The sequence below is a fragment of the Podarcis raffonei genome, chromosome 16, assembly GCF_027172205.1.
Source record: "Podarcis raffonei isolate rPodRaf1 chromosome 16, rPodRaf1.pri, whole genome shotgun sequence".
In the NCBI taxonomy this organism is placed as follows: domain Eukaryota; kingdom Metazoa; phylum Chordata; class Lepidosauria; order Squamata; family Lacertidae; genus Podarcis; species Podarcis raffonei.
This window is the reverse complement of record NC_070617.1, coordinates 8325808-8340667: the sequence shown is the minus strand read 5'-3', so window position 1 is coordinate 8340667 and position 14860 is coordinate 8325808. Positions and strand designations below refer to the sequence as shown.

Below are 14860 nucleotides of genomic sequence, written 5' to 3'. Positions count from 1 at the left end.
GCAGAGGGTGGTCCACTTTTCCAACTCTTTCTTAACATTTGAAACATCTTTTATTTAATGAAAAAAAGAATAGGTTCTTATGTGTTTTAAACTCCCAAATGTGGAATTTATGGTTCGAATGCAAATGCGTGTGTTCAGGTTTTTTAAATTTAACAATGATGTTTCGTGTGCAAAGTTTTCTGGGCAGCTTGTAAGTAGATACAGTGGGGGGGGGAAGTATTTGATCCCCTGCTAAATTTGCCTGTTTGCCCTCTGACGAAGAAACGACGATTCCCTAATTTTAATGGTAGGTTTATTGTAGCTGCGAGAGACAGAATAACAACAGGAAAACCAACAGAAGACAAAAGTTAGGGTTTATCTGGTTAACTTTTAAATTTAACTTTTGTCTTCTGGGTTTCTGGGGGTTTTCCTTTTGTTATTCTCACAGCTACAATAAACCTACCATTAAAATTATGGACTGGTCATTTCTTCGTCAGAGGGCAAACGGGCAAATTTAGCAGGGGATCAAATACTTCCCCCCCTCACTGTATAAACAACCCAAGCACAACTTAAAAACAAAATAAAAGATGAGGATGTTAATTGGAAGGGAACTTGACTAGCCCCTGTCCCCTCTGTTACTTCCCCCAAGCCTCTATGGAAGATGCGAGGGGCCTCCTGAAGGATATGGTGTGTGTGTGTGTGTGTGTGTGTGTGTGTGTGTGTGTGTGTGTCCCAGGGTGTGTGTATTCATGGATGGAAAGTGTTCCTTCAATTAACTTGGGTTAATTTAGCAAGCCAAGCCTGTATCCAGCAGAATTCCAAGAGTATCCATTTCTTGTCCCTTTCCATTCCTGCAAAAAGTCTGTAAAGTCACTCCTCTGCCCAGATTTGAAATCCGAATTGCAAGATGTGGCTCAGGTATATTGCTTTGCCTCGTCGTTCTTGTCTATCATCAGAGGGGCGGACTTTGGTAATATGGTACTCCGAGTGAGGACAGAATTTGGCACCTTGCCCCATATATTATTTTCAAATTTTCCATTTTAAAAAAATTATTATTTTGCACCCTCTCAACTAGGCATCCTGTGCAGCGAAACAGCTCCACCCTAAATCCAGTACTGGTATCATAGAGTGTTTTCCCCCTCTTACTATTTTTTTTAAAAATGCTTTCACTTCTTTGTTCGTTGAGCTGTTTGTGAACTCATGGCCCCGATGTAAAGAAACTGAAATGCAGCTGGCACTCTAAGCCCAAGTCAAGACACAATTGCAGTAGTTTGTGGCGTGACCCATAGGTCATAAGAGTCAACTTTCAGGAAAGGCCAAATAGCGACTCAGGAAACTCTAGCAGTTGACTGGATGTTTCAGTGTCGGTTCTTTCTTAAAAGCTCAATAAGTGATACTTTCCCAGTATTTGTCCACTGATCACTTAAGATCAGCAAGCCGTCTCTGGCAGAGCTTAACTTCTGGGGAATCTCAACTCATGGCACTACACCCTACATAATGCCATAGGGCAGTGACCCCAAAATGGGGCAACCAGGCCACATTCTGCTGTGGCCCCTCTTCCATGGCATCACTTCTCCCCTTGCAAAATATGAGTGGCTGGGGAAACCCGGATGGGTGGGGCATAAATAAACTATTATTATTATTATTTACTTATTTACAACAACAAACCCACACAGCACAAAATTGTTACTGTTGTGCTGAAGGATGCTCAGTCTAAGCAGCTGATGACAGGCTGCCCGTTACTCTGGACCCTGTTATGCTCTTGGAATAGAGTAAGTTCTCTGTAGAGAGAAACAGCCCTGCAACGGAGCTGCAGGCTGCAAACAGCCCTGAGAACGGCAGTCAGGGCCTTGAAACGCTTTTGCGGGGCTACCATCTGAGGAAGTTTGTCAAAACAGGACCTTACCCGCAGCTTCCCCATTCCTGACATAAAGGCTTTTGCAAAAATTTATTTATAATTTTCATTATTAGCATTTCCAAAATCACATTCACTTTCAAATACACATTTCCACCGTTAATATCTTTCTTTTAATAAAAACATTCAGCGGCTTCCCTTCTCCCCTTCCCTGGTTCCTTTAATATTCCCACCATTCCTGCATATTATTATACATCCATTTAGATCACTTTCTCCCCTTATTCCTCCTTTATTATATATTATACCGTTGCATTTACCTTAATGCCGCTAGCGTTTTCACTTTCTCTCACTTTCAATCCGGTGACACTTCTAAATAAAGAAGCAGCTCATATTAACAACCCTTAATGGGTGTTTTCTCCCCCCCAAAGAAAACGGCATTCACCATCTTCAAAAGATGCATCTCCTACTATTGTTTTCTTTTGTTTTATTTAAAATATATATTTCTTGCTTCTTACCATCTAGGTCTTACCATTGTTTTTAGCAAGCACCGAAAAGAGTACATTGTAGGCGCCTGCCTGATATCAATTGGCAGGGAGTTCCAAAGTGTAGGGGCTGCCATGTTAAAATACCAATTTGTTACAGATGCGGAACATGTATTAGGTGGCACCTGTAACAGTGCTAATTCCGCAGATCAAAGTGGTTGAGTGGACATACATGGGGGGGGGGGAAGGTGTTTCCACAGATCGCAAGCTATTAAATAGTAACACCTTGAACTTGGCCCAGTAGCAAATTGGCACCCAGTGCGAATCTCTGAGCAAAGCAGGTATTAATAGGCTGGCAAGGCCTCCCATCAGCAGTCTTGCTGAAAGATTCTGCACTAACTGCAGCTTCTGGATCAAGCACCATCCATACACACACACACACACACACACTCGCACCTTGGATCTCAAATGCCTTGGCTCCCCAACAAATCGAAACCCAGAAGTGACAGTTCCGCTTTTTGAACATTCTTTTGGAAGCCGAATGTCCGACGGGGCTTCCGCGGCTTCCGATTGGCTGCAGGAGCTTCCTGAAGCCAATCAGAAGCCACACTTTGATTTCCGAACGTTTTGGAAGTTGAACGGACTTCCTGAACGGATTCCATTCAGCTTCCAAGATACGACTGTATAGTACATCACAGTAATCCAGTCTAGAAGTAAACAGTGCATAAGCTACTCTGGCTAGGTTTTCCTAGTGCAGGAATGGGTCCGTAGCTGTCAAAGGTTTCTCTGTGATTGGTTTGTCCGTTTTCCTTGGCCACCATTGGGGATCCATTCTCTGCTATGTGTATATCTGACCTCGCTCTTTCCTCCTTCCCTCTGTAAATCCATCACTGGCTCCTCTTTCTTCTCCTCCTCCTGACGGCCTGGACGACCTGCCTTCCCTCACTTCTCCTCATCCCCCTTTTCTTTAAATAGACGAGCTGTATGCCCAGAAACTGAAGTACAAAGCCATTAGCGAGGAACTGGACCACGCCCTCAATGACATGACTTCCATGTAAATACCGGCGCTTGGGCCTGTCGGGTGCGCGGGGTGGGGGCTTGTGTGTTCGCCTCCGCTTCAGCGTGCCTTGTGTGCTGTGGCAAGCGCGGTACTAATGCTGCTCCAGCGGTTGGGTTAGGCTGTTCAGATGTCACTGGACTCACGACTCCTGCCGCCGCCGCCCACTATGCATGCTGGCCGGGGCTGGCGGGTGTTGCGAGTCCGGCCAACATCTGACGTGGCCCTACAGCTTCCCCACTCCTTGCTTCACGCCTCTGTAAGTGCATTTATTATTATGTGGTCCCTGATGGGCTGGGACATGTGTGCAAGACAGGAGGCCAGGGACCCTGGCTCTCTAGGAGTTGCTGAATGACAGCTCCCATCATCCCTCACCACTGGCCATGCTTTTTGGGGCTGATGTGGAGTTGGGGGAGCAGCCAGCATCTGTAGCGCCACAAGCTTCCCCACGCCTGGCCCTAGAGTTGCAACAGGCGATGCCAAGCTAGACAGTCCAGCAGGCTGACTTCGTATAAGGCAGTGTGCGTGATTTGCAAATTTGGTTAACTTCAGCAAGGATAACTCCCCTCCCATGGTGAAAGCAATCCCTCCTGTTTGTGTTTTTGGCACAGTGTGTCTAGCCAGCATGGTGACTCACAGATAATGTTGGACTCCAGCGCCCATCGTCAGGGTCAGCAAGGAGTTAGGAATCCACCAAATCTGGAAGGCCACAGGTTCCCCAGCTGCTACTGAGCTGCTCGTTCGAACCATCACTTTCATTTGCAGTCGACAGACCCTTTAAACGATTAATAGCAATTTTATAACAATGGACAATAGCCTTTAAAAATGCATGTTGATGTGACGGAAAAACACAGGTTTTAATGCTAGAGGTTTTCATCAATATATATATTGAAGTGATCTGAAACAGATATCCATATTTACAAACTTCGCCACTTTCTCTGCAGCTAACATTGGAGCCCTGGAGCAAAGGGAAACTCAGAAAAGTGGCCAGGGATGGACTGTGTAATAGGATATATTAGGTCTTTCCAGCCCCTTGATAGAAACCACAGTGGAAAAGCGCATGCAAGGATAGACTGCACAAAGGCAGCCTCCCTTCTCATTGGGGTTTTGTTGTATCTGCCTTCCTATAAATTGGACTGGAGAACATTAAGTCCTACCAAAGTGAACCACTCCACCCCCCTCCCCCTTCCTCGATCTACCTTTTGGTTGAATCAGGGTGGACCCTGTTTCCTGCCCCCGTGAAGGGCAAGGCCTTTCAATTCCTCTTTCCAGGTAACTACAGCTGGCTGCCCCGGAAGAAGGGCTCCACACCCTGGTCCCCTTTGGGAGGAAAGGAGGGGCAGAGCTTGCTTTAATAAATAAAAAATATTGAGACTTGGGTGGATGAATTAACACCTCTCCCCCAACCCCCCCCCCACCCCGCATTTTTTGCATTGGGTTGGGGAGGCGTTGCAAGGAGCATTTGTGTGTGGCTACCTTGCTAAACTGACAGCATGAACTTTTGCCCTTCCCACTTCCATCTCCCTGATACCTCTTTGCATCCTGGGTGGGTGTGGGTGTTCAGGGGGCTGCATCAGGTCAGAGGCGTGGCGCGTATTAACCAGAAGTTGCTTGGCAACGGCTGGGCGTGTGTTTGCAGGGCGAACCGCTTGCATCTTACTTCCCTTTTTGAAAAACAAAAGTTTGGTTTGATATAACCGGCTGCTTTTTGGCCTCTTGTGTGTGCGTGGGCTTGGTTTGCGGATTTGACAGGACGCTCCCTGTCCTTTCCTTTCCCCTAACCATGGAATGCGTTCCTCAAGTGTGCCATGCCCTCTCTCTTACTCTCTTTCCTTGCACCATGTTGCAACGGCCTTCTTTCCTTCCTTTCTCTCTCGCCTGCAGATAAAATCTGTGATTCCAAAGCTCCACTTAGTGGCTTCTTCCCACAGCTTCTTCTCTTTTTTCCCTTCCGGATTTCTTTTTTGGTCTCATTTCCTCTCCCTCCGTTTGCTCCTGTCGGCTGATCTTTCCCCCCTTGCGACGTCGCCTCATCCTACACTGGCACCTTGGGGCATCCGTGGGAACAAGCCTCTTCCCTACGCTGGGATGTGCGTGACCTCACGAGCTGTCGGACTGCTGCCTCTCCCCCTCCCCGGCTGGGCCACTCCGCTGCACCCTTGGTCTGGAAAACAAAGCGGCCTTTGTGACACCCGACGTGCCGGACTCTGCCCGGGCGTGGGGAGCCGGGGGCGGGGTCCGGGATTCTTGGCCGCAGAGCTAATCGGAGCCTGGCTGGCTTGCAAGCAGGGTGACACTTCTGGGGTGTGTGTGTGTGCTCCTGGAGACCGTGCTGCTGTAGCGACTGTCACACTGTTGGCTTTTACGAAACAGATTTGTGTAACCGTCGGCGGAATGTAATATAGACATGATGCACTAGACACTGGGCCAGGTCTGATTTCTGCACCACCTTTCCACGAAACAAAAAAAGTCCTGTGGCTGTTGCGCTGTGAATGGTTGCTCTGGGTTCGCTAAACACAATTTGCAAAGGGTGTGACACACACTCACACGAGAACCGCTGCATGAGGCTTGGCATTGTCCACACAGCGACACCATTTTATATTTGGGGAGGAAACGATATTGGGCGGGGATGAAAGGATCGTAAAACTGCAAGCCAAATGGCTTGAGCCCTTTTCTCTCTCCCCGCTTCATAAGCTGAGCAGTTGGCGTGGGTCCCCAAAGCGCTTCATGCAGTGCATAACGAAACTGGTAATTCGCCGCTGCGAGAATGTGATGTTGGTGGCGTCTTACTATACAATTCACCTTTTCTTAAATGGACATTGGGGAAACCTCTCTGGGTCACTCTAAAGGCCCACATGGTCCAGGATCCTGTTCTTGCGGTGGCCAGATACTTTTAAAACCATTTTAAAAAATAAAAACTTCCAGGCAGTGCAACCAGTACATGAACATAAGTATAGCTCTGCTGGATCAGGCCAAGGGCCCATGTAGTCCAGCATCCTGTTCTCTCAGTATTGCTCTGGGAAGCCCACAAGTAGCCTCATCCCCCATGAATTTGCCTAATCCCCATCCAAGATGCTGGTCATCACCCCTTCTTGTGGGAGCGAATTCCAGAGTTGTAACTATTGTGCAGAGAAGTCCTTTCATTTTGTCTGTATTGGGTCTGCGTGTTCAGAGGCTGCATACCTCTGACTCCCAGTTGCCAGGGGACACCCAGTGCCTGGCTTGCAGGCTTCCTGGAGACCCAGGGCAGACAAGCTGCTGTTCCCCCCCCCAAGTGGGGCTGCCATATAAGATGCACCTCTGGTCCGATCCAACAAGGCGCAACTATCTCCAAGTAATGTTGTCATGACATTCTCATCAGGACCGCAGCTGCTAAATGCTGAAACAAACCCATGTTTGTGCTGCAGCAGGTGTGCCTCTTGGGAAAGGATGCAGCTCAGTGCCAGAGCCCCTGCTTTGCATGCTGAAGGTCCCAGGTTCGTTCCCCGTGTCTCTGGAAAGCGCTGGCTGCTCATCAGAAGCACACTGCTCTTCTGGCTCAGTTTCACTCGCTCCACCTCTTCCACAACCCCTGCCCACCTTAAGACATGCCCGTGTTTTATTGGATGCCAGGATTGGACAACCGCCATCCTGTCCTTTCTGAACCCCAACCCCACCTGCCCCACTGCATCTAGGAGCAGCCAAAGGAATTGAGATTCTGGTGCATTTTGAACTAGGTGGGCAGCATCAAGTGATCTGGTCCAAGGGGAAGGTGGGGCATAGCTGTCAACCTTCCCTTTTTTTGCGGGAAATTCCCTTATTCCAGCGCCGTTTCCTGCTGCTTTCCTGGATTGTTAGATATCCCATAGGCTGTCCCCGGAACAGGTGAGGCTGCTGATCCCTTATTTTCGCGACTGCTGATCCCTCATTTTCAAATCTAAAAGTTGACAGCTATGAGATGGGGACAATCAGGCCTGTCACTCGCATGGGAACAGGAAGTGCGGGGGCTGCTTTGAAACACTCTAGCTCTATGATTAGAACCAGTTCTACTTTTGACCACAGCTTCCCAGGCGCCACTTCGCTCACATAGGAGATCCAGCCCTTCAATGCTGCTCTTTTTTTCTCCTTCCTCCTGTGGGTGCTTTTTTAAAAAGGGTTTCATTTGCGTGGGGCTGTTTAGCATACCCAAAAGCTGCTTGGTCATGATGCCGCTCAGCTTGCCAGATCTCATCTTCAGACATGTTATCTCAGGCCGCCCAGCTGTTTCCCCCTCTTCCTGGCCACGGTGCTAGCATATGGAAAGGGAGTGAGTGGCCCCCAAATGGCTGGAGCTCAGGGCAGCGGCTCTGGCTGAGTCTCAGCGGCTCTGGCTTCTTGCACAGGAAGCATTGCAGGTTTAATTCCCTGGCACGTCCTTGTTAACGATCTCTGTGCCTGAGAACATGGGGGAGCTGCTGCCAGCCAGAGTTCTGGGCTAGATGGGCAGGTGGTGGACCCGCCCAGTGTGAGGCAGCCTGCAAGGAACATAAGTGCCCCGCTGGATCAGGCCAGAGACTCATCCAGTCCAGCGTCCTATACTGATAGGGACCGACCAGGTGCCCGCAAGCAAGATTCGAGCACAAGAACCCTCTTCCCCGACCCGCTGTTTGCAACAGCTGCAATCCAGAAGCATCACTGCCTCCAAAAACTACCAGTGACTCTCTAGGGCAGGTGGCCCACGACCTTTTTGGACCAGAGGGCACATTTGGAAATGTAGGAACAACAAAACAACCCATTTCACAGATCGAAAAACTGGCAGGACTCAGAATGCCGACCCCTCTGAGCATGCAAAACACTACACACCCAGAACAAATAAAACTGGTAAACAAAGACCCACACGCACATTTATTTTTTTAAAAAAATAAATACGTAGTGAGGGGCAGGGGGCCTTGCTGAGCACTGGGGGCAGGTACCATCGTGGGATCTCCACCTTCTAGGGTTTCAGACAGGAGTCTCTCTGCTCTTGCTGCAGGTGTTGTGGCTTCAACCCACACAAAAGCCCCTTTCTGTGCACAGCCGGGATCTGTATAAAGTTGGAGCTGTGCTCAGCTAGTCTGTTTACCTGTTTGGAGGGCATTCTGCCCACTACAGGTAGAAAAAGCATCCTTCCATGTGGCTTCCCCCTGCCACTGGCACAGGATAGGTTGCCGTGTGGTCCTCGTAAGGCGGTGCAAGGGAGGAGGTTGTGGCTGCAGCCAAGAGCCCATTTTTGCCTATCCTTTGGGAGCAGGGCCGTAGCTGAGTGACACAGCTTGCATGCAGAAGGTAACGGGTTTAATCCCAAGGTAAAAGAGGCAGCGGAGCTGAGAGAGGCCTTTGCTGGAGACCTGTCACTCTACTGCTTGCAGACAAGGACATGTGTGCAGCCCATTGGATGTTGTTTGCCGTCATCCCTGACCATTGGCCACACTGGGAGAGCAAGAACACGGTTGAACTACAACTCCCATCATCCCTAACAATTGGGTATGCTGGCTGGGGGCTGATAGGAGTCCAGCAACTTCTAGGTGGCCACCAATCTCCCCTCCCCTTTTCTGTGTATGCAGTACTGAGCTAGGTGGAGTTCTGGTCCGGCTCCGAAAGGCAGCGCCGTATCTGCCATGCTGCGGTATGTCTTGCGCTCATTCCCCCTTGGCCTGTGAGTGCTTTGCCAGCAGCCTTCCTCTCTCACCGCCCTTCTGCTGAGCCCGATACCCCCACGTGCACCAACATTGCTCCGATATGGGACAACGCACCATAGGCATCTCTCTTTAAAACAGAAGCAGGAAACTTCCATTTTTTTTCTTAAAGTAGTGTGAGATGAGGAGCCGTTCCTGCTCCTTTTGCAGCATGCACTGACTAAATTATGATCCTGGGAGCCGATCCCACTCTCATTTCTTAGGCTGTTCTAAAACATGAAGCCTCTTCTTGATTTATTTCTCTTATTCTCTCCCCCCACCCTCAGCCAGCGTTGTTCTGGCAAACCTCTTCCTGACCCCTTTTTAATTTTGCTTGAAACCAGCTGGGTTGGCATGGCATTAACTGAGGCGGGGGACGTGCCCCATCTTTTGGTACTCAACTAACCTTCCTTTTTCTTTTTTTTGTCCTCTCTCTTCTCTTTCTTTTCCCTCTCTCCCCCTCTCTCATTTTGTTTTTCCTTCTCCTAATCTCCTCCTCTTCCTCCTCCTTCCTCTTGCCTCTGCACAGAGCGTCTATACAGCCAGCTTGAGAAAAACCGGCTGCTGGCTAATGAGCTGAAGCTAACCCTGCACGATCTGTGTGACTGAGAAGGGGGTCTCTCCTCCGATCCTGTTTAAAGCCAGCTTTATTTGGCGAGGCGCTGGGGGGGGGGGAGCCTGCCGGACGCAGACTTGAAACCGGAGCGCACACACACTCCCCCCCCTCCTTTTTTTCTTTTTAAAGACTGGCTGACTTAGGACACTTATTGCAGTTTAATTGGAGCACTTGACGCTTAGCCTTCCTAATGTACTTCTTTTTCTAAGCTTTTGTTTTTCTACAAAAGCAGGGTATTACTCACCGCCTGCTTACTTGGCGCAGTAGGTTGCTAGCACAGGCCTGGTAGAGTGTTCGTCAGCCTTGGGTGTCCCCAAAGCTTGTTTTGGACTACAAAACCCATCATCCACAGCCAGCTTAGCCCAATGGCGGAGGATGATGGGCCTTGTAGTCCAGCCACATGCGGGAACCCAAGGTTGACAGTAGTAGCTTCTTCCTGTAGATGCAGGTTGGGGAATCTGCAGCCCGCTTGGACTCCATTCTTCTCGCTCCCAAGACACCCCAGATTGTTGATTGAAACTGGTGTGAATTGGGGGTGCTCCACATCACCCGGAGGCCCACAGATTCCCCAGCCCTGCTGTAGAAGACTAGCATAGCAGTGGCTGCTTAACGTTCTTGGCGTAGGGGGGCTCTAGATTTCTCTCCCCACCAGGCGAAACTCCTGTAGCTACTTCTGTTAACACCCCTTTCTATGACGCGGGTCTTCTGTAGCTCGACGTTCATTCTTTCCTCTCTCCCTGCTCCCTTTTAGACCCCTCTTGCATGGATTGGCTGACTTGGTTATTTCCAAAAAGTTATCATTTTCTTGTACCAATAAAACCACTGGCCCACTTGGTTTCGTGCCTGGCGTGTACTTTCCCTGCCTGTGCTGTTTCTTTTGTTGGATAAATGTTGCTGTCTGGCAGGTATTTTTTTAAAAGAGGTGTGTGTGTGTGTACATACGTTTTGTTCCACGGAGGAGATTGGGTAGGTATCAACCTCTGGAGCGACGCCTGGACAGAAGGGGGCACCCTGTCGCTACGGAAACAGTGACCAGAATGGTGTAACCGCGCCGGAAGCGATTGGGACCCTGTTCCACCGTTCAGGGGGAAACCTTTGATGCTTGGTCAAACGGGACACCTGCCTCTGCCATCTCGGGACTCAACCAGCCAGCCTCAAAAGGCAATCGCCTGCTTCATTTATTCTTTTGGCTCTTCCCAGCCCACCGTTCTGAAGCTTGGGAATGCATGACAGCTGCCCACTCTCCTTCCAAAACTGCCAGAAGAGCAGAACTAAACTTGACTCATCTCAGAATTGCACACTTTCATGTACGGGTTGCACTGTGGCGATAGGTCTGCCTTCTGCCCGTTGTTCGGTTTTTCGAGATGCCGCGCCCGCCACTGCCACTCTGCTTGCCGGCGTCTCGATCCCGCTGCCCCTACGCAAAAGGGGTCGTGGCTTCCTTGCGGACGGGGCGGTATCTAGGGAAGCATTCACGTTCCTCCTCGAAATGGGCGCGGGGGAGCTTTCAAAAAGTCACGAGGCTCCACAGTGTCACCTCTGCATGTCGTCCATGGCTGCGTCTCTTGGTTTTTTTCCAAAAGGTCTTTTTTAGCTTTGCAGCCCAAGGCATGACAAACGAGGCAATTGCTTGAGCTTGGTTGGAATTTCATACGTATGTCTCTGTGTGTGAGTGAACACTCATTTTGCCGTCAAGTAAAAAAAAGCCCACGTTATGATCAGGATTCTAAAGTTGCACAGGTACGGGAAAAGCCACAGGGTGGAGCACTGGGTTCACCACCCGATTTTGGGAGCATCTTGGCTTTAATAATATAAATAAATAAATAAACCCCCAAGCTGCTCATCCTTAGTGCAGCACTACCAAGATGCATTTGAAAGTTTGGTGCTGTAAATCTCAGGAGGGGCTGGCACACAGGACGACACTCTGCATGTTCATTTGGGAGATAGCCCCACCACCCTGCTTACACCCTGGGTGAGCGAGGTTCAGTTTACACCTCCCGTCCCTGTGCTGTCCCCCCCACAGCCAGAGGCAGGAAGCCCCCGAATGCTGTTTACTTGGAACTGTGGGTGGTAGAAATGCTGTTGAACTAGAGTCCTGCTTGTGGTCCTCCCAGAAGATGCATCTGGTTGACCACTGTGAGAAGAGGGTGATTGGCTAGAAATGCCTTTGGCCTGATCCAGCGGAGCTGTTCTTACAAGTAGCAGTCGTGGGGAGGTAGGGGGGTCCCTTGCCTTCGTGCCCAGCCTCTGCGGGCTTACTGGAGGAATCTGATTGGCTGCTGTAAGAACAAGGTGTTGGACTCCTTGCATTCCTAGCATTTAAGCAGCAAGGCTTCAGCATACCCTGTTCTCCCTTCTCTGCTGTTAGCTCAGTCCGGATCAAAGGGGGTCACAAAAAGGAGCAGCTAAGCCACGGGTGGCACTGTGGGTTAAACCACAGAGCGTAGGACTTGCCAATCAGAAGGTCGGCAGTTTGAATCCCTGCGACAGGGTGAGCTCCCATTGCTCGGTCCCTGCTCCTGCCAGCCTGGCAGTTCGAAAGCACGTCAAAGTGCAAGTAGATAAATAGGTACCGCTCTGGCAGGAAGGTAAACGGCGTTTCCGTGCGCTGCTCTGGTTCGCCAGAAGCGGCTTATTTATGCTGGCCACATGTACGCCGGCTCCCTCGGCCAATAAAGCGAGATGAGCGCTGCAACCTCAGAGTCGGTCACAATTGGACCTAATGGTCAGGGGTCCCTTTACCTTTAAGCCAAAGTTTGGGTGGGGTGGGTGTGTCAAACTGGCTGCATTTTTTCCGGCACGGGGCACACAACAGCTCTGAAAATCCGCAGGCCCGGCTGGATGACAACCAAGCACCTCTGCATGTGGATGGCGAAAGCATAAAATGGAAGCATGAGCGTGGATGGGGTGGGGAGACCTAGCGTTCCAGCTTGGGGGGGGGGACAGAATCAAAAGCTTTTGCGCGGCTGCGTTTGCTGTGAAGGGCACTGAGTTGCTGGGGGGGGATGACGACGCACCTTTCTGGGAGGGCGCGAGCTCCCTCTTGGCACTTCCTCCTGACCCAGCCATTCACGGTCTCTGCTCTTCCTTTCCAGATAAGCTGAAATGCACCAAAGAAGAGCACCTTTGCACGCAACGGATGTTGGACCAGACTCTGCTTGACCTGAACGACATGTAAAAGACCCTGCCCGCCCGCCCACCGGCCTCACCCTGGCTCCCCCACCCACCCACCCTACTGCCTTTTTTTAGCCAATCCAGCAGGCAGCTTCCTGTTGGGGCCGGCTCTTGTCTTAAAAAAAGAACGAAAGAAAAGTTGACCTCTAACCCTTGAAGGGTCAAAGGTTAACCTTCCAGCTCTCGTTGCCAACTTAACCAAAAGCCTCTGCCAATCCACCTCCCCTCTTATTTTCTCTCCAGTTCCTCTGCACCCCCCCAAATGATTATGGGGCCATCAGACTGGGCAGTTGCCTGCAGCATCACGAAACGAAAACCCAGCACGCAACATGATATTCGGGGTGTGTGTGTGTGTGTGTCCGAGATGTACATTCCTTTGCAGTCGTGGGGGGAGAGGATAATTCTTTTGGAACGGGGAAGTAAAACGCCCCTTGCGAGGAACATTGTGTAATTCCTAGAGCTCACAAGCCTGTGGGCTTTTAGAGGTTTGCGGTTTCACCTCCTTGACCTGCCCTTTTTTTTTCCTTGCTGGTTTTTTTTGGGGGGGCGGGGTTTGGTTGGAATGGGACATTTCTGCAGCCTGTGGAAAGGTTGCAAATGTCCCGCCTGAGCCAGATAAATGGGAAAAGCCTCATGAAATTTATTGAGGGGGACAGGAATGTGGCCTCTGTACAAAGAAATCCCTCTTAAAAAAATTTTTTTATGGGGGTGAGGGAGTACCTAGAACTTCTTTGCTTCTGGCAGAGGTGTCCGTGTATGTGTGTGTGTGTGTGTTTTGCCAAAATGGTGCAGTCTTAACACACTCTCTTGTGCTTTATAGCTATTTCTAGTTTGGGGAACACAACTATATCAAAATATATCAGGTTTCATGATCCATTTCGCTCTCTAAACACGCACCTAACTCTTTTCCTCGAGCACCTTGGCCTTCTCCCCTCCTTCAAGCTTCTTACACCTGGTTACTAAGAGCAGGCTGCTCCCCAGTCTCCTGTAACCAAGAAATCTCTCTTCCCCAGCTAGGTTTAGCTTGCTCTGTGCTTTTTTGAGTAAAAAAGCTTTTGTAGCTCCTGTGTATGGGTGTGTGAGCATGAGGAGAGGAGCTCTCTTTTTATCCTAGTGCTCTTCCGGACACAAGGGGTTGGCTCCTTCCCCTTCTTGAGCCGCGGGATCTTACTGTACTGTCTTAAAACAAAACAAAAAAAACTGGATACCAGCCGCCACAAGGCCCTTTGCTGTTTGGAGACTTGATTTATCAAGGTGTGTGGGGTTTATTTTTGCCTTTGTGTAAAAAAAAGGAGGGGAAGGAGAGAGGAAAAAGTGTTCATAGTGTGGCGGTCTTTTTTTTTTTTTTTTAGCGGCCAGTGTGAAAAAAATGAGGAACCATATCAAGTATTTTGATACTAAAAAAACTTGTCTTTTATTGTCTGATTTTTTTGGGAAATAATAAACAGAAGCATTCCCTCCACTGTTGCAACTTTTTGTATTTCATAAGCGCCTTGTTAATTTGTTGATATTAATGCGAGGAGTAAATTACCAGGAGGGGAAAGAGATGGCTTTACAGGTACAGTGGTACCTTGCTTGTCAAACTTAATCCGTTCTGGAAGTCCGTTTCAAAACCACGACGCACTTTCCCGTAGAAAGTAATGCAAAATGGATTAATCCGTTCCAGACTTTTAAAAACAACCCCTAAAACAGAAATTTAACATGAATTTTACTACCTCTACAGTTGTTAGGGGATGCGGGGAGCGCTGTGGGTTAAACCACAGAACCTAGGACTTGCCAATCAGAAGGTCGGCGGTTCGAATCCCCGCGACGGGGTGAGCTCCTGTTGCTCGGTCCCTGCTCCTGCCAACCTAGCAGTTCGAAAGCACATCAAAGTGCAAGTAGATAAATAGGTACCGCTCTGGCGGGAAGGTAAATGGCATTTCCGTGTGCTGCTCTGGTTTGCCAGAAGCGGCTTAGTCATGCTGGCCACATGCACACTGGCTCCATCGGCCAGTGAAGCGAGATGAGCGCTGCAACCCCAGA

General features: G+C 49.6%; 1 protein-coding gene across 13 annotated transcripts in view; it reads left to right on the top strand.

Moving 5' to 3' along the window:
- Positions 1-14297, top strand: part of TPM3 (tropomyosin 3) — a 70632-nt gene extending 56335 nt beyond the window's left edge. For 4 of the 13 annotated variants that reach the window (XM_053368715.1, XM_053368716.1, XM_053368728.1 and 1 more), the window contains 2 exons: positions 3292-3370; positions 9575-10496. In XM_053368715.1, coding sequence (XP_053224690.1) covers positions 3292-3370; positions 9575-9596 — 101 coding nt within the window. In that variant the 3' untranslated portion in view covers positions 9597-10496. Of the gene's footprint in view, positions 1-3291; positions 3371-5257; positions 5794-9574; positions 10497-12756 lie in introns of those variants that run through there. The other 9 variants (XM_053368717.1, XM_053368718.1, XM_053368723.1 and 6 more) reach the window with 4 other exon arrangements.
- The last annotated feature ends 563 nt before the right edge of the window (positions 14298-14860 follow it).